The 19,995-nt window shown below is 35.4% G+C and overlaps 1 protein-coding gene across 8 annotated transcripts in view; it reads right to left on the bottom strand.

The window, feature by feature from the left end:
- The window catches only part of LOC128679540 (oxysterol-binding protein-related protein 3-like), a 61,039-nt gene that overhangs the window by 18,420 nt on the left and 22,624 nt on the right, over window positions 1–19,995 (bottom strand). For 3 of the 8 annotated variants that reach the window (XM_053761840.2, XM_053761837.2, XM_053761836.2), the window contains exons 7-15: window positions 16,111–19,755; window positions 12,625–12,746; window positions 11,224–11,358; window positions 10,787–10,868; window positions 9,061–9,096; window positions 4,824–4,996; window positions 4,057–4,177; window positions 3,482–3,570; window positions 2,057–2,179 (exon numbers count right to left, since the gene is read on the bottom strand). In XM_053761840.2, the coding sequence (XP_053617815.1) occupies window positions 2,057–2,179; window positions 3,482–3,570; window positions 4,057–4,177; window positions 4,824–4,996; window positions 9,061–9,096; window positions 10,787–10,868; window positions 11,224–11,358; window positions 12,625–12,746; window positions 16,111–19,755 (4,526 nt within the window). Of the gene's footprint in view, window positions 1–2,056; window positions 2,180–3,481; window positions 3,571–4,056; window positions 4,178–4,823; window positions 4,997–9,060; window positions 9,097–10,786; window positions 10,869–11,223; window positions 11,359–12,624; window positions 12,747–13,951; window positions 14,045–16,110; window positions 19,756–19,995 lie in introns of all 8 variants that reach the window. The other 5 variants (XM_053761838.2, XM_053761841.2, XM_053761839.2 and 2 more) reach the window with 5 other exon arrangements.

Raw genomic sequence — 19,995 nt, 5'->3', positions numbered from 1 at the left:
GCGGCCGCAGCGGTCGCAGCGCTCTGAGCTCAACACACAAACACCACCAGGCGTTTGTGTGTTGTCTATTTATTATTCAAATCTGATGTCATTTTATATTTTTTTAAATATGTTATTATTAACATGTGCATGCTGTTGACAATGGCTTAATGAATAGGCTTGTTCTGAACCATTGTGTGGATATCGTATTACCTATCCTAATTAAGCAAATAAAATTATTTGATTTGATTTTGTTCCAGAAAAAGTATCCCCTAGAGAAAGCCACGCCGGTGACGGCCGATCGAGGTGACGTGGTCATATTCTCCTACCTCTTGATTCACGGCAGTCCATTGAACTGCTCCAACCGACCGAGGCGAATGCTGTTAGCGCAGTGCGCTTCAGCTGATGACAAGCCTATAGGTGAGGATTCGAGATGCGTCTAATAATATATTTATTTAATATGATTCCAGAATTTTTTCATGTCATTATTATTTTCAAAAATAAGTTAAAAAGCATTTGCTTGAGTATTTTCAAAAAACATAATTTCTTGCTTGCAACACTAACACTGGGGATGAGTTGAGAGTACCCGCTACTCTTTGATGAAAATACTGTACGTCGGCGTTAAGACGTAAAGAGATGAATTAATTCAGCCGAACTGGCATGGTCTCGATAGCTCAGTGGTCAAGAGCACTGTCCCGGAGAGACAGGGGCGCGGGTTCAATTCCCGCGCGATTCCAGAATTTTTTCATCTCATTATTTCATTTATATTTATAAAATAATTCACTCAATATTAGACGTCCCTAACTCACTCGATCAAATAACATTTAATACCAGATATAGTGCTCGTGGAGCAAATCAAATAGGACTTTTTGCTTTGCAAGTGTATCAGAACAATACCTCCTTTTACAACCCCCCGGTCAGGATGGCTCGTCAGTTCAATGAAATCGCCAAAGGCAACCAAACCTTTGACGTTTTTCTGCCTAAATTGTCCTTGTATATTAACTTGATTAAAGATATATTGTACCACTAGCCGACAGTCTAGGCCATAGCGCTTGGACTCTCGGTGTGATGTTCTATTTTTATTACTCTAGTTTTTGCACATTGTTTTAGACAAAATATTAACTATTCTTAGTAGTTCTAAAGTACACGCATTTTTGTGGAATGCAACCTAGATTATAAATCCCTGTTTAGTACTTTTTGTTTGTTTTTACTTAGCAATAGTTGTGATCTGTTATGTGTTATAATAAATAAATAATTATTTTCAAAAATAAGTCAAAAAGCTTGTGTGACATGTATATAACAAATCCATTATATTTATATAAATAAATAATATTTATATAAATAGATAGTTAGAATTAGGTTTGTAAATAATTACAATCCTAATTCTAACCAATATCATGATTGCGAATGTAAACGTTAGTTTGTTTGTTACCTCTTCACGCTCTATATACTCAACCAATCTTTTTGAAATTTTGCATACATGTAGTTTGAAGTACGGTGAAGGACATAGAATATCCCAGAAAAACTGCACCCGTTAGAAATCACGCGGGCGATGCCGCGAGCAAATGCTAGTAAGAAATAAATAAATATGTGTGTGTGTGTGTGTGTGTGCGTGTGCGTGTGCGTGTGCGTGTGCGTGTGCGTGTGCGTGTGCGTGTGCGTGTGCGTGTGCGTGTGCGTGTGCGTGTGCGTGTGCGTGTGCGTGTGCGTGTGCGTGTGCGTGTGCGTGTGTATGTATGTATGTATGTATGTATGTATGTATGTATGTATGTATGTATGTATGTATGTATGTATGTATGTATGTATGTATGTATGTATGTATGTATGTATGTATGTATGTATGTATGTATGTATGTATGTATGTATGTATGTATGTATGTATGTATGTATGTTAAATTTAAAAGGTATGTAGGATCTGTCAATAGAATTTTTAAGTGGGGCAACAAAATCTGAATGCGATTGATCTGGGATTCGACCCCCGTTCAGGTCATGATGGAAATGATCTCGATTTTGTGTAGCAGTCCGGCGTGATGACCGTTAGGCCGCAGAGGTCGTGGAATAAAATGGGTAATGTTACCTCGTCTGCCTGTATGATGGCTTCAGGCTTGGCCACGTCCTCGTGCTCCTCAGCGTCGAAGAACTCCGATGCCGACACGCACGATGAGCTGTAGCTGAGGGATTGTTGGAATTGACGCACCACCTGCACATTTCACAAACTTTTATTGTATGTATGTTTGGGGTGGAATCTTGCAGTTCAATTTTGAAGTAGATATGTTCAACCGATCGAACTGAAATTTTGTACACACGATGAATTTGGATGACAATGTATTATTATGATAAGCATATCCTGATGGTGCACTCACGATCGGCTCCCGACGTGTGAATTCCTCAATGGTTAAACTGCGCGGGCATGATGTTGTTTGTCACGCATTGAGTGCAATAGGATCTCTCTGTCTGACAACAGTATGACCAAAGATGGTCTTAAAAATGTATTTTTTTGTAAAAGAAAAATATTATTGAATCTTTATTTTAGACACATAGATCTTTACTTTTAAGTAAGTATACGAGTACAGAGCACCTAATGGGTGCAAATCCAATTATTTATCCCAGGGAGCGCAGCCCCGGGGCGCAGCTAGTGACATATATATGTTTACAGAAGTGTGGAAGTTATTGTGGTGTGTTAAGGGACAGTTTGTGACACGCCGATACAGCGACACATAGCCGTTGGGAAGTAAAATGTACTTAATAGGGTAGTTGACAAGGTCAGAGAATTGTAAAAAATGTATAATCTAGACTATATACATATTTATATGATTATATAAATAAATAAATATATTAGGACGAATCACACAGATTGAGCTAGCCCCAAAGTAAGTTTGAGACTCGTGTTATGGGATACTAACTCAAGGATACTATATTTTATAACAAATACATATATAGATAAACATCCAAGACCCGGGCCAATCAGAAAAAGATCATTCTCCATCATGACCCGACCGGGGATCGAACCGGGGACCTCTCGGTTCAGTGGCAAGAACCTTACCACTGCGCCACCGAGGTCGTCAAAATATACATCTTTAGGATCATTGTGATAATTCATAGACTGTAATAATGTAGCTGGATCATTATACGACGATTTGAACTTTGTTGGAAAGTATTTTTTTTTTAAATATGAAATTATAACAATAAATACATCCATCATAAAAAACAAAAATTTTGTAACAACTTTTATTAAGAAGTCATCACCATAAACGTAATATTTAATGTGGCTGTCGAGCAAACATACTTGTGACGTCATTCTCATTCAGTACGGAGCGTTTGGACGAGTCCAAAAATGTGTGATTTTATTTTTGTCATATCTTTGAAAGTATTTTCAATACCACAGTATTTTTTTCACTGGTGTTTCAATATGTGTACATGGTGTGTATTAATATAAGGGCCATCAAGTAGTCATCAAAACAAAAAAAAATTGTCAACTAGCCATGAGATTCACACAACTCACCGAATCGTTCCTCTCCATAGTAGATATCTCTGCCAGGTCAGACGCATCGTGTATGCGCGAGAGACGCGTGCGCAGCTCTGCGGACAAAACTTCACCAGTCATTATTGACGTTCAGTTTTTGTTCATTCTATCTAAGCGATTGTGGTCCATTGGTTAAGACGTCCGCCTGTGATCGAAAGGTAACAGGTTCGAAACCTGCTGCAGTGCAACATGAGTTTGTATACCAATCTGACTCATGTATAGTAGTTTTCATAGACTTTCAGTTGCTTCGGTGAAGGAAAACATGGTGAGGAAACCTGCACACTGGTGGACAGGTAGCTTACCAGTATCATTGTCCGTTATTTTACATAGGTTTAACATCGACGTATAACACCATACTACATAACTCTGCGTTGATTCGTTGACGTCGACGTAACGGAACACGACGGCACAATGGGCCGCGTCCGTAGTCACTGCTAAAACTCACTTTTCTTCATTACTAACCCAATTTGTATATGTATGTACTAATACGGATAAATAAATGTCCGAAATAAAAAACAAATATATTTAAAATGTTATAATATAGTAGTTCTCACCCGAGTTCTGTTGCAAGGCCGAAGTGAGATTAGTTCTTAAAGCCGCCACCACAGCACCTGGTGGCGCTGTTGCGCTGTCCGCGGCGTCCATCGCGGCACGGAGGCGCCCTCTTTCGCATACCTAACAAAAAGAATACACAAGCCGTTCAAATGATTATATAACATTGAATATTTTGAAGCGAGCAAAATCAGTAGATTTCGCTCACTTCAAAATATTCACTTAATAGGAGCTTTGTCATGATTTTGGAGTCAATGCAAAGTAAGACTTCAGAGGTCGATCTAAAGCTCATTTTTCAGTAAACGCCATCATGTCGGGTAGGAGCGGTGCAGTAAAAGTGTGCTATGACCATAAATCTTATACATAATCTCTATTATGACTCACAACACTACAGACAGATGGCGCTATCTATGGTCGACTCACGAGAGAAACGAACAAGCCTAGAACGCGTAAACAGTGCGTTTACGATTGGATGCATATATAAAGTAAGAAAGAAAATAAATTTATTTGGTACACAAGATATGGCGTAAAACTAAAAAACATTATAACTAAATCACAATTTTAATGTACTAAATTGGCTCCCGCTCAGCATATGTCGTGGCATAACCATCACGCTGGTATTCATATACAACCTCCCATATGACACTGTCGGAGCATAGGGGTTCTCCAGGCAAGACACCTGGTCTGGAGGGAAGATCTTCCCTTTATAGCGGTCGAGCATATCTCCTCGCGTCCGCTACACCAATAAAATAGCTATTAAAAGTCTCACCAAGGTGGAGACTATGGTCTTCAAGCTGGCCACCAAGTCTTTAGCCAGCACAGTGAAATCTTCTCTGAGCTGATGGTCCGGAGTGAGGCTGGTGAGGGAGGCCGGGCCGGCGTTATTGCCGGCGGCGAGGGCCTCCGCCCCGGGGAGGGACTGCGGGCGCGCCGCGGCGCATGCTGGAAGTGTTGCCAGGTTTAAACAATCTATGCTTACCAAGGTTGGCTGTTAGATTACGGTATTAGCATTAAGTCTGCGTGTACTTTTTCAAATTGTATTATTGTGAAGTTTAACGTTACAAATGCGCAAGTTCCGCCTTCGCGGCTAAACAGATTTCGATGAAATTTGGAATAGATATAGTTAATAACCTAAAGTCAAACATAGTACATCTAGTTTTTAAGAATGCAAGCTTTTGGTTCTACTTGAACATGTTAAAATGAAATTAACAAATAAATAAGCTATCGCAGGCGGAGCTGCGGGCAATAATAATTAATATAATATTAAGAGCGGTACTATAATGTCTATCTCAGTTTGTTGATTTAAAAGTTTCTCATCCTTTGGTCTTGTCCCAGCAGATAAAGCATTGGTTGGACTGAGTGTGCCGACATACGAAATTCCGGCATAAGTGTATATTTCATTAATTTAAACATTATTGCAATGTTAAAATATTGATTATATGTTATATGTTTAAATGTATTTTAAATAGAATAAAATACAAATAAACCAAATTGTTAAGTCAACAATTTATTGCGCTTTACGACAATAGATAATAGACCAAAATGTCACTATTTACTTTGAAATACATTTCATATTTTAACAAGCTAAACTAAATTCTTACACTAGTAACTATCAGTACATTGTAATAAAAAAATAAAACATAGCTAATTATATACACTACGGTGATCAAATTATTTTTCTTAAATCATCTCCATTGCTAAGTAAAGAAACAAATGGTTTAATGTTATGTTAAACCATGGCGGTTTAACAAGCATTATAGTGGTATTATGTTAAACCGCCATGGTTTAACATTAGACCGCCATAAGTTTAGTATAATTTTTTGCAACGTGGTCCAAGTATTAAAGTTTCATACTCTTTTTCATAAAAAAAAAGTTAAAGCATACCTACAGCTAAAGAATGTTTTGTCTCGTTCAGTCGATGTAAAATATTGTAAAGCGCGACAGTGACAAAGATATTTTAGCCTAAATTGTATGCTTCTAGTTTTTTACGAATAAGAGGATTTATTTTTTTTAAATCTGAATTTAAAAAGTGTAACAATAAACCATGCGTTCATGATGTGACTTCAAATGTAGATATGCCGTGAAATGATTTATGCAAAAATATTTATTTATATCACAAGTAAAATTGTTCGTCCATTTATATTTTCCCATCTGTTCAAATTCAAATCATTTATACAGAAATTAGGCACCTTTTCTCGTCCCTTCCTCGTACATTCACAGGCACTTTTTCTCGTCTGTTTTAATATAATGAGAGTTTTCTCGTCTGTTTTAATATATTCGAATATAAAGGAATGTTAATTTCTCTACAACATTTTTTTCTAGTGCATTATTTTTGCCTTTATTATTCACTTTCTAATATCCGCATGTTCCCGGTCGCGTTCGGGGCTGTGACGCCGCGAAGCCCGGCTTCAACGTAAAAGATAACCTTAAAATAAGATTTGGCTCTGATTTTAAAACCAGCCTGTCTGACGTTGGGAATGCTATTGTTGCTTTACTCGCGTAGCGCAGTTAGTGGCCCTATTCTAGGGCGGAACTACACGCCACATTTTTACCTATATTATTATCTTAAACTATCAGTTTATCTCATATTTGAAAATATGATATACAACGAAATAATATTAGGTATAAAATGGCTAAATATATGTATTTGCTATCTCAATTACTGATTTATAAAAACAAATATTTACATATTACACTATAATCTTACTTTATACGGCACTTGATCATATCTACGTAAACTTTGACATATATTTAATTAAGTCACTACATGATTAAAAAAGAAAAACTCACTTCTATGATTCTGTACGCATTCCCTCAAAGTTTCACATATATAACGACACACAATTCTCGCTAGAGGCAGTATAAATCCACCGCTATCGCTTGACATCTTCTCAAATTATCCAATCCTATATCTTCAACACTTCAGTCACATTTAAAAGAAGAAAAAAAAAACAATTCGAAAAATAAATATGTACAAATTATTAGTTTTTCTTAAGTTAACACTTTTTTATTCAAACATCGAACATAAAAAAAAAAACATCTACACACTGGCCGTTATTTGATTTTTCGTTCTTTAATCCACCAATTAAAAGAGCAAAATCCAGAATAAAAAACACTGTATCGCTTACAACATAATCGTATGGAATCGTATCAATATAATATATTCACTGCAATAGCCAAGGCAAGTATTGCTTTTGTGAATAAATTATTAGGTAACTCAAGACGAAATATATTTGTTATGGGAGATTAGACTTTCGTACGATAGCATTAAAGATCATATATCGATATTTAAACCTCTTTTATAAAAGTGTATTGAAACAATGGTCCAGGATATGTATTTTTTTTTTGTAATCAAATTTGAACTTTATGGCTTATGGAACAAGTTTTATTTTTCGCTAACAGCTGTTACTGCTATGCGTCATAGTATGAAGATCAGATTTATCTAAGACAGTTCTTATCATAGATAAGACAAGAGACGAAGGTCATGTGATGTCTTTATCGAAATCGCAATAAAAGTATTATCTTCTTTTTAATCTTACTTTCATTTTAAGAAGCAAACAGATTTTATATCAATTTAAGTAAAATAAATCCCACTAATATTATAAAGGCGAAAGTTTGTGAGTATGTTTGTTACTTCTTCACGCTCAAACGGCTGGGCCATTTTTTATGAAATTTGGTATTGAGGTAGCTGATGCCTTGGATTAACACATAGGGTCCCTTTTTCTCCCGAAAGTTCTATTCCCGTAGGTTTTGGTCAAAAAGTCTAATAGTCAATGGCGATTTATAAAGTAGATGGCGCTACTGTGCATACAATTAAAGCGTAAGTTTTTTAAAATAATTACAACGAAATATAAACCGCGTGGAACACCGCGGGGTGCAACTAGTATTATATATATTTTTTTAAGTTTCATGGCTCCGTCGTTCGCCAAAACGATGATTTTGCCAACGTCAAGGTTGAGATTGACAAGGAATATAATATGTTATAATATCAATATTGAAACACGGTTCAGTGTGTAACCTAAAATATTATTTTATATAATTACTAGTATTTAATATTTTTTATTCACATTTTAAAAACTTTTAGAATTAATATGAAGATCGAGAGTAAAAAAAAATTAGATCAATCTGAATGATATCATGTTTGCAAGCACGTGCGATGGCGAACACGCAAACAAGCACGTATTTTTGTATGTATATGGAGTAAAAAATTGCACACAAAAAGTTTTGAATCACGAATATGATCCGTGTAACAAACTATAAAATTATGTCGATAAAATTGACAAAGAAATTAATGATCCTTACTACATACTAATATTATAAATGCGAAAGTCTGTCTATCTGTTCAGTTTTCACGGCTAAACCGCTGGACCGATTATGATGAAATTTGGTAAACATGTCGTTAAAGACCTCCGTTAAAACATAGGCTACTTTTTTCAAAACACAACCCCCAAAATACTAAGGGGGGTGAAAGTTTGTATGAAAATGTCTGTCATGTCTGTTCCGCTTTCGCAGAGAAATTCACGCGGGCGTAGGCGCGGGCAAAAGCTAGTAATTATATAATTGTGTTTTTAAATAGAATGTTTTTATTGAAAAAAGATTACAAAGTGGACATCAAAACATCTTGCAATGATTGTCGAATGAATACTTTACATTGGAAGCAAATAAATAAATAAACTGTCTCACTACCATTCCGATGTTGTAATGAATTCCGGTGTTGCCATATTGTATAATCGAAACTATCTAAGCGTACCATTTTACAATAATATCAATTATTGTGATGAGGTAAAAAAACTATTGAAGCTACGTCGTTAAAACGCAGAATAAGACGAAATATTTTTTTAATTTTGATGAAATCCTAATACGCCTTCTGATGCTCAAAAATTGTTTCAATTACATAGAATGTTATTGTAAAATGGCGTTGGCCATGTGATGCGTATGTACAAGTTATGATAGGTGTTTGAATAGGGGGAAAAAAGAGGGGAAAACAAAAATAAAAACAGTCTTACGAACTAAGGTAGAGGCCAGAAATGTCGAAAGAAACGCTGGAAGGCAAACGAGAAATATTACATTAGTTTATAATTTTTTTTTTGAGGTTTAGCAAGAACAATAAAATATTACTAAACCTTTTTTTTTTAATTTTTACGTGTTATCAATGATTCTACTAAGTGTCACTGAAAAAATAGACTTAAATAATTGAGAAAAAAGTGTAAAATGTATGTTTTCCTCTCATTATAACAAAAAACTTACATGTCATTTTGTGTATGATCATAGCTTTTTAGCTCTACAATACTTTTTACATCCCCAAAAAGCATTAGTTTGACGGGCGAAGCTACGATTAGCCAGCCATGCCGCTGTCCTGTCAACCGTGCATTTTTAATCTGTGTGACATTTTTAATGTTCAGTGTTGCCATGCAATCACAACTTACCAATTTCGTAGAATCCTTTGAAAAGACATAATTTTCAAAATGCTTTTATTTACATTTATTACACAAATTAAAAAGGCCGTGTATACAAAAACATTTTTTTTAGACAATACGTAAATACATGATTGTGTAAAGTACCTATGTACGCAAGGCATTGTCTTGTTATGGTGATATTGTCGCATTTTTTCATGTTACAACACTGGACTGTTACTCGGGACGCGGATTTCAGGATTGTTTTCATTTTTACTAGAAAATCAAAACAGCAATCTATGGCCACAGCACAGTCAACCGCATATCAACAAACAATTCATTGCGAATTCGCCTTTATTACCGCGGCATAACGATTATGCTTCAATTTGATACACGGTCGACTGTACAAGAACTATTTTCTCATAAAGGGACATTTTATTAAATAACATTTTTTTTTACGAATATTTTTGTATCCATTAAATACGAATGTACAGAATAATTATTAATGCTATATTTTTTAATATTTTCTTGCCGCAAAACGACAATACAGAAAGTTAATAGCCATTTATAGAAAATAGTGAACTTATATCGTGACATTTATCATCTCTACTACATTATGCGCGAGCTACATAATATATATATATATATATATATATATATATATATATATATATATATATATATATATATATATATATATCGGCCTTGATCTAGAGATAGCAATAGTGATGTATATTTCTATTATGTTTTAAACTTAAAAAGCAAGACACAATATACAAAAATAAATAATATTAATAAATTTCTCACTGATTGATATCTCTTATCACGTTTTTAATCTAATACTTTCACGGCTAATACACACCCAGAATTAAAAAAAAAAAAAAAAACAAATGAACCTTATCTCATACGAAAAAAGATTCATTATCGATAATTGCATCAATGTAACAAGAAACATTGCCATAAAATGAACCTTATGTGTTACAAAATAAGGTTCCTTATGTGGATCTATTCACTGCTCAATAAACGGCAATGTTCTCTAACATAGAACAATGACATTCTAAATAGAACTTTATTCCACACAAAATAAGGTTTTAACTGATATAACACAGAATACTGTCATTCTAATATAAACCTTATCTCATATGAAATTAGGGTTCTCCTCGATCTCACATAGAACATTTCCATTCTAATATGAACCTTATCTCACATGAAATAATGCTCCACATCGAACTAACATAGAACATTGCCATTAGCAATTGCCAAAATAAGTTCTATCTGCGATCTAACATCATTGAAGTTGTAAAATGAACCGTAACCACTAACAAATAAAGTGTCTTACCGATCGGCAGGGAGGCCGCGGAGGTCGGTATGGAGGACGCGCCGCCGCCGGGCGATGGTGGCGCCGTCAGTGCCGATAAAGCCTAAAAAGATTATATTAAATTACGTGTAAAAAATAAATAAATGCTTTTCAAAGCTTCGAACAATGGGATATTATTGATTATTAAAACCATATTTTTATGACAGACATATTAAAATAGAAGTTATCGCCTAGGACACTCGCAGCAAGTAATAGGTATTTAATGAATTAATTGAATGTTAAGTTGTGACAAATTGGCAATTATCTTTTTTCTAATTTCGTAAACGTAAAAAAATATAGATAACCAAGTAATAATAACACTTTAATAGAATCAAAAGGTAAATTACGTAATAATAGAACAGATACAAGTGACATTTAATTATCATCCTGTTAATATTATAAATGTGAACACGACATACCATATGAGAAGTGGACGGGTCAATGTGCTGTGACGTCAATTCGACAGAAGCACACTTGCTGTTGGATTTTTTCTTGCGGAGGCCAAACTTGCGCCGGTCCTTCTTTACGTTCGGCGAGGCGCCCTCTAGCGACACCTATAATGTAATTTTAATGTAACAATAAATATTTTGAAGTGAAAACTTCTTTAGCGACGTTGTGCACTTTTTGTGGTAAAAAATGCGTCAGGACACGTGACCCTGATCGAAAATTCGTAAGATATTACATTGTAATTAAATTTGGACAGGCATTTGAATTTAACTGAGAAATAGGGAGGAAAAGTGGCAACTGAAGGTGTACACCTAATATTTAATTGAGCAAGACTGAAAAGAAAGAAAGATATAATATATTCATTTGCAAATATAAATAAATAAATTTTCAGTTCTTTTTTTTGTATTTTATTTCAGGTAACAGTTTTTTTTTGTGTTAGAAAATATGCTTTGATAGAACTTTACAGAAAAATATAGGATTTGATCATTTTGACAATGCGCGCCAAAAGTGTCATGCCATGCACCTTGCCATGTGCCTTCACAATAGCACAATATAAAAATCTACTGTTCAGGCAAACCATAGCAACGCAAAATAAAACTATAGACAACATGTCCCGACTTTCGTAGCGCGCTTCGTACAAAATCTATTGGATTTAATACGCAATAATAAATTCAATACCTTATTCAACATGGGACGATATAAATCACTTATTGACGTCAAAAAAACTAAGTCTACCGCCGATTTCCAAAACGAAAGCGCAACAAACTTCACCGTAGCCTTTTCTCCAAGACGTCAATTGACAAATGAAGTCTTGGAGAAAGGTCGTGGATCGAAGTGGGTCTTATATCAAGACTTAAAACTAAATGGACGAATACGTCATTTATATAAATGAATCATAAAGCCCATTAACAGTTTATTTATATGAGGACTATAATTTACATTATATAATGATTTACATGAGTACACTACATTTGTATCTATGTACTAAATGCGTTAATCAATAGACAAGAACTTAGCTACAATATCCACAATATAATTTCATTGCATTTTTAATAATACCTTTGGTTACAGTTACAAATTCTTGATTTTTATTTATTTTTGATTACAAGACGTCCACTTCCACTTTACTATACATACGCACCTGAAAAACATTAAGATTTCTCTGATATTCATGGTCGTATTAAGGGTTGTGACTCAGTCTAGCTAGGAATCCGAGTACAGCCAGGTTTAATACATGTTTAAGTGTGAAATATGTGTGTGTGTGTGTGTATATTTAGCTTTTGTTTTGACGGAGGGTTAAGCGTAGTTACGGTGTCTCCATTTCAGCATTACTTTGTGTATTTTCTTTGAGCAGTATAGAGTTACAGACTCACGTCAGTATCGTGGTGCACCTGCTGCTGCAGCTCCAGCGCGTCGAGCAGCCGCTGCAGCTGCTGCACAGACAGCTGCGCCTGGCCAAGTTCGCGCGACGCATTCTCCAGCGGCCCTCCTGATTCTGCAATTGGCACAGAATTATCATCAAACCATCGCGTGTTTATAGATTAATTTAAAGTACTTATTATCGTCAAGCATTTAAGAAAGTTCTTGTCGATGGAGCTGCCTCCATATATATTGGCATCTTTGTATCTCTACATACTCAATTATACTGAACAACATATCCCAAAAACCAGAAGTTGCGAAAAAAAAAAGTATTTATCTTTGGAAGATACTTTCAAAATATTTCTACTGGGTGTCGTATTCTAATAAAAAATCTGACTCACCAAAGTACTTACAGAATATTTTACACCGATACCGACATAGTAAATAGTAATTTTACTTACACACGTATGTGGTGCATGAAATGAAGGAAACCAACAAATGTTCAACTCAAATATACCATGCAAATACTTACACACCGGCCATAAAAGAGAGGTGATTCTAAAGTGGCGTGTTATCCCCTAGAATAGAAACATTTCCTCTCGTAGACGTCGTAAGAGGCGACTAAGGGCAACAACAGCGTTCCCAGTTGACGTCAGACGGTTGTAAAATCACAACATTTCCCCGCTTGTACAGCGTCGAAACAATGGTACTCCATACCGTTTTATGCCATTGTAAATCTAAACCATATCTTCAAAACTTTAAGGTTCGTTTTTGCGCTGACTTCGCTGTGTCACAGCTAGAGGTGGAAATTGCCAGGAATATTTCCTAATCCAAGGAAAGTTTCCTGAAAACTTCCAAAATTGCCGGCAACTTTGGAAGTTTTCAAATAATATTTTTTACTCACAATAACAATATTTATATGCATAGGCCTTACCGAACACGGACACACAGACAATATAATTATATTGTCTGTAGCTTTTATGGTATTTTTATGTTACTAACAATACAAACATTAAAACATTTACAAATATTTGAAATTTACAAATATTTGAAATGCATTCGCTTGATGCCATTTAAAACCCTCATCGATGTTATTGTAAACAAAATAAACGATTATGAAAACTTCCAAAATTACCGTAACTTTGGAAGTTTTCGCTTCTCGAAACACGGAAAATTTCGGTAATTTCCACCTCTAGTCACAGCCTCTAAGCCCGGCTCCATTGCTCCGTTGTATCAACGTAGTTGCCGCTGTCTTGTTTTCCATAGGCCACATATCCGCATTGATCCGTCGACGGACGTCAAAACAACGGAGGACGACGGAGCAGATGAGAGACACTGTACCTATAATCCATCCGGCGAGTCTGCCGCCAGGAGTGCCGGTGACGAAGCCGGCTTGCGGGCCTCGTAGCGGAGCCGAGCTCGGACTAACAAGCCCTACCAAACAGACAGACAACTAACTACCACACTACGCTATAGACTCTGCGAAACTATTTCATACTAAACACCTACTAATGTCTAAGCTATTCATAAAAGATAATCAATCGCTGGTTGACATGATTTGCAACATGACTTCCGTTATCTCGAGTGAAATAGAACATCGTCGATCTCACTCTCGCAAATTGTAATGAAAAGGAAAGAACGATGTTGTGCGTGTTAATATTCGTTAGTTTATTCGTGACTAATGATTTGTAATAATCAAAATAACAACAACAGCGAGCTGTAAGCGAGCAGACTGCAAGATGTCCGCTAATTTGTTGTAAATGCTAATTATGCCTTAAGCGGACGCAATAAAGTTCTTATTTCAATAAAAAATATTTTGTCGGGTGGGAGCGTGTTACGTTCACATGTACCTATCTTCGGTTGAAACATGTGTTGTCTCGTTCACTCAATGCCAATTATTGAAGTGTGACAGGGACAAAACATACTGCAACTAAGGTAGGCTTAAGCGAATGAGTATATTTTATGAACGACAAAGATTAAGATCTTATTAAAATAATAACAAGCATTGAAAATATTAAGTAGGTAAATCTAGAAGAATAGAATATAGGTATAGTTTGACTAACTAAAACTACTTGTATGATTTATTTTCATATATTTTCTTCTGTAGCAGATAAATTTGAATTTTAAATATTATTATAATTCACATAGCTAAATAGATCAATAAGTAACCCTTGCCAAACGTTAACCCTTAAGGGTTAAGGCCAAATGTGCATTAATAAATTGGACTCAATCCACGAGTAAAGCGATGTGATTTTTTTATTATTACTCAGAAAGTAGTAATTATTAAGAAAGAAGATTTGAAGAGTCCATAACACAATCGAAAAACACTGCAAGGGAAACACAGGAAGGAAAATAAAACAGGGCTAATTAACATCGTAGGACTAGGTAGGAATTTTCCCTTATCTGTACGATTTCTTCCCCCGCCACAGAGCGTCGGAGCCCAGGTACCGCTGTCCTACTATTTCTCCTCCACTTCGGATAGTCTTCGGCATCTTTAGCTGTCAGACCATTGCATATTAACTTTGACGACATCAAGCCAGCACTGCTTGGATTTGTCCCTTAAGAGAGCTGCATAGCCAAAAAATATAAAAACGTCATCTACGAACTTATACACTGCGGATCCTAGGCTCCGACGCTCAGCGTCTTACGAAGAAATCGAGAAAGCGATCAGATGACAAAAGTTAAATTGAGTTTTGATAAATTCGTTCAATATCAATAGCTCAATGCGAGTCTTGTTCCTACCGATATTGCAGACAAATGCTCAGATACGTGCATATATAACGTCAGATATCAGGACAAGAGCATATTTACGGTCCTGCGAGGTTTTTGGTGTTTAATAAATAACCCTGTACACACGTGTAAGTTTTATTTAAATAAATACGAAAGTTGGGTGTACATTTTCATCACCCGGTACATACAGAGAATGAAATTATTAGTTTAACGTATCTATGTATATGTGTGTGTGTGGCATTGTAGTTCCTGCTTGTTGTTTTGTATATATGTAATGATAAAAGTTAACAAATCGAACACTCATGCGCTATATGCCAGAGAATCGCAAAATGATAGCGACAGTTATATGAAAACTAAATCACTTTAACTACAAAATTATAGCCGGTATTATACTGCTTCTATTTAGTGTTTGCCATATTATTATATCAACTTTTTACATTATTAGACTCCTTGCATGTCTGATCGGGTTATACGAACAAAGTTATCTGGTACGACGTGGGCGTCGCTACTGATTTATAAATGTCTCGTCTAATTGACGTTTGAAAGTTTCCAATTTTGATCACCGCGTCAAGAATCTTAAGCCACAGATTTTTAGTCCAATCCAATCGCGTGTGCGTCGCACAAAAATTATATTGTTTGATATTGACAAATCTATGGTTATATTTTATCCGTGTTTAAACATGCAAGTGGGTAATTAATACTACTCTATGTATCTATAGTAATAATCTACATAATTAATCGATAAGATTCAACAAATTTTCGATGCTAACCAGAGGTAAAGGACGGTTCACTTCGGCATTTATACAACAATTTAATTTCACTTCTCCATTTAGTAACCTCTGAACAATCACTGCCAAAATCGAAGTCCACTTCATTATTGGGACTCAATTCATAAAAGCGCAAGTCTTTCCTTGGCATCGACGGTGTTGCCACTTTAAAATGAGAGGACAAATAGCAGGACACAAAATCACGCTTGACTCCTTGCAACAGTTCTTTTTTACGTTTCATCGGCGCAGAAATTTCTAGATCCGTCATTAAGTTAACAAAATTTTTCTGTTTATTACTTGCGTTGTTCAAAATACATTTGATTACTGTTGTAACACCACAGTCTTTTGTCTGGGCCTTTCTGTGCCAATTCTGGCCAGAAGTAGCATGGTCAGTGAGATCGAACTCGTCTCTGCTCGATGCATTGTTATGCATAGTTTGTGTGGAACTAGTGCTTTCGTTCAACAAAAAAGATTTCTTTGGTGATCCAAACTTATTGAGAGATTTGATTTCAATTATGAATGCTTCAGTTACCATTTCGGCGTTACGTGTATTCTTTTTGGAGCACAAATCTTTATTACTCGAATTATCACGAACATTAGTGTTAGTTGAAACTGCATTTTTTAATATATCACTAGTGTTTGTTGCAGTATTTGCTTTATCCAGTTTCAAAACACTGGTGTTAGTTTGAGCTGTAGTTTTATTTAACTCGTAATTAGTATTTATAGCAATGTTTCTTGTGCTTTTCATATCTTTTGAAGAGCAGGCTTGGGTTATATCACCATTATCGTCGTTATATATTTTGCCCAATAAGCTTAGACCTTGAATATTTATGCAATTCTTAACAACCTTTTCATGTTTCTTCTTAAGTTTTAGGTAAAGATTGTTTATTTCTTTATGAAGTCCTGGTATATCTTTAGACAGGAACGTCAAATTCTCTAACAATAGAAGAATGAATTTTTCGTCAATGATTTTCGGTGCGGGTCTTTCGAAAATCCCGTATTCGTCTGGGTACTTGGATTTTTGTTTGATAGACGCATTTGTTAGTGAATTAAGAATAAGACCGTGGCATTCTTTTAACCTCACCCTTTTCTTTACTTGTGTCGGACTTGACGGTATCTTTTTCTTTTGGAAAGACATGATGTAACATGACTGAGGATCGTCATTCTTTTTCTCTTCCCGTTTATAATGTTGGTAGAACTTGCTGCTTTTGAACGACAAGTCTATGGAATTCTCGCTCTCAGGGGCTGTGCCGCAAATAGACTTGGATCCTATATCACAGGTGCTCAAGTAAGGTTTCAACTGATTTTTGCAATTAAAATCTAAAATATCGTGTTTGCAAGTTTTCTTTCTGGTTTCAAATATTCTACTAGAAGAACAACTAGATAGATTCATCCATGTCTTGGATTCTGCTGATTGCTGTGTTGTTTGGAATGTTTCATCCGAAAATTTCAAATTCAAGTGCGTTCTTTGTGCTTCTCCATGATTTTGGGGCTTTTCTTTCAATTTAATCGTTATGGACATAACACCTTTTGCGACTGGATCATTGAACATGGATATGTGCTCGAGATTATATTTAGATAAATCTATTATAACTGAATTGCTGTCGTAATCTTCACGCACCAAATTTGTTTCCAGATAGTCTTTGACAGATCTACCCAACTCATCTTTAGGTTTGCTTTGTGCTTTTGCTTTCGTATCGTTGTCCGTAGGTCCGCGATCCGAATTAATTTTAGAGAATATTGTTGTAACTTTATCGAGTATATCTTTCAAATACTGTTGACCTGGATCTATAACCCTTTTATCTTTGGCCATATAAGCCTTATTTGAATAGTCTGTCAAAATACTTTTAGACATTTTCTTTTGAACAGCCTCGGTTTGAACATCACAATCCAGTTCAGATGGTTTTCCTACAGTGTCTCCAGAATGAGAGGTACTGTTTTCAGTTATACTTTTACTTGTGTCATCTAGAACTCCGAGATACGCATTTAAGAAATCTTTAGCAACGTCAGGCGGCATTTCTGTGTCACTGATGAGATGATTGATGGTTTCTTGTATTCTAGGTATTTCAGCAGATGAACTAGACTCATTCATGTCATCACTAGTGTAAAGGTTGGATTTTGCTGACAACATCCCGATGTTATCCAATAGGGTTTTGGTAATTCTTACATCTTTCTCTTTGCTTTCAAGACTTCGTACGTTTTCACATAGGTAAACTGTATTCTTTAAAAGCCTTTCTAATTCTTGTATTCTGCGTTCTTTCTCAAAACTTTCTGTGTCTCTCCTCGGACTGTGACAAGGTGGTTTTAATTTTTCTCTTTTTACTTTAGGAGGTTTACCGACTAATTTGCTAGTTTCGCTACCTTTTCTATGTTGAGGCGGTCTGATTCCATACGCAAGTTGGTATTGTGTACCTCTTGATGTCAGACTTATACGAATACTGGATATTTCTTTATCCACTCCAATATGACTATGTGAGTTAGGACCGCTTGGACCAATGGATTTATTACCTTTGGTAACATTTTTGAAGGCCCCTTTGGTGTTATGTTTTAACCAAAATTCCAGTAAACATCTGAACAAAGTTTTAATTGGGTTAATATCAGAATGGTGCAGTTTAACATCATACAACTCTTCGACGATTTTATTGACGTATGTTTTTACATATTCGTGGCTTCCTGTGGACTGTGGATTATGATTTTCGAATAGGGATAGTAATATTTTTTCTACAACATCGCTATATTCGGCAACACTAACTGTGTCTTGAATAGATGCATGTTTAAATTCTTTATTTCCCAACAGTACGCTAACAGATTCATGTTTTTTGAGAATTGAATTACTTATTTCATGTCCTGATGCTTTATCACATTTGGACAAGTCGTCAGCTTTTACTTGTTTGGAAATTTTGACTGTTGATAATTTTCCTAGCAACATGCATTTGCTCAGAGGCCTTTGAAGCTTGGGTTCTTCGATCAAATTTTTATATTTGACCAAATTCGTACATTTTTTGCTTCTCTTCATGTGGTCGAATTCTCTGAAGCATCTCCTTCGCGCAAAGAAAAAGTACGCGGGGGTCGGTTCTATTTTATTTTTACGGAATATGGACGCATCAGTTTCGAATGTGTTTTCTTTGATTTCACGCAATATATCCATGTTTGTTCGACTTCGGGGTGTTTCTGACGCAACGTAAATCGACTCAAATTTTTGATCATATTTTTTATCATTATCGTGATTCATATCGCTTGTTGTTTCATCTTCTACAGATTTATATTCATCATAAACTTTTGAGACTTTAGAATTATCTTTATTCACGTTATCAGTTGAGTTCATATATGTCAAATTGTCAGCAGTACTATAATTTGTTTCTACAGAGTCTGGTATAATTTTACGAATTGTATCATCAATGAAACACATAGCTTCGTCAATTTGATTTATTTCTTCCAATTTGTCATCGCTTGTGACATAATTTGTTGACGTTAAACAATCTGTATCTTCCTTTGGTTTGTGGAAATTTATTATAGAGAATTTGTCAAAAGAAGTATTCATAACAGTACATATTGGCATTTCTGAACGTATGATGGAGTGAGATTTTAACCTCATCAAGTCTTCAGACGATGTGGATTCTGTAGTTGTCACGCTCATACAAGAAGAACCTTTGAGAAATAGGTAAAAGTCAGAAAATGAACTATAAGAGTAGGTAGTAGAAAAAATCTATTTTACCGTGCAAATTTTATTTATTAATTAATATCTAGAAAAATTGTACATGTAACCGTCGTTACATAGAACACATATTTAAAGATGTAATGTAAAAGGGAACTAAATTTGCCACCCAAAAAAACATTTAGCTGACATGAAGCCTACCTTCCTAGATGGTCATAAACAGTTCCAACACC

This window comes from Plodia interpunctella, chromosome 22, assembly GCF_027563975.2.
Source record: "Plodia interpunctella isolate USDA-ARS_2022_Savannah chromosome 22, ilPloInte3.2, whole genome shotgun sequence".
NCBI classification, from domain to species: domain Eukaryota; kingdom Metazoa; phylum Arthropoda; class Insecta; order Lepidoptera; family Pyralidae; genus Plodia; species Plodia interpunctella.
The sequence above is the reverse complement of the archived record's forward strand: the minus strand, read 5'-3'. Positions and strand labels throughout refer to the sequence as shown.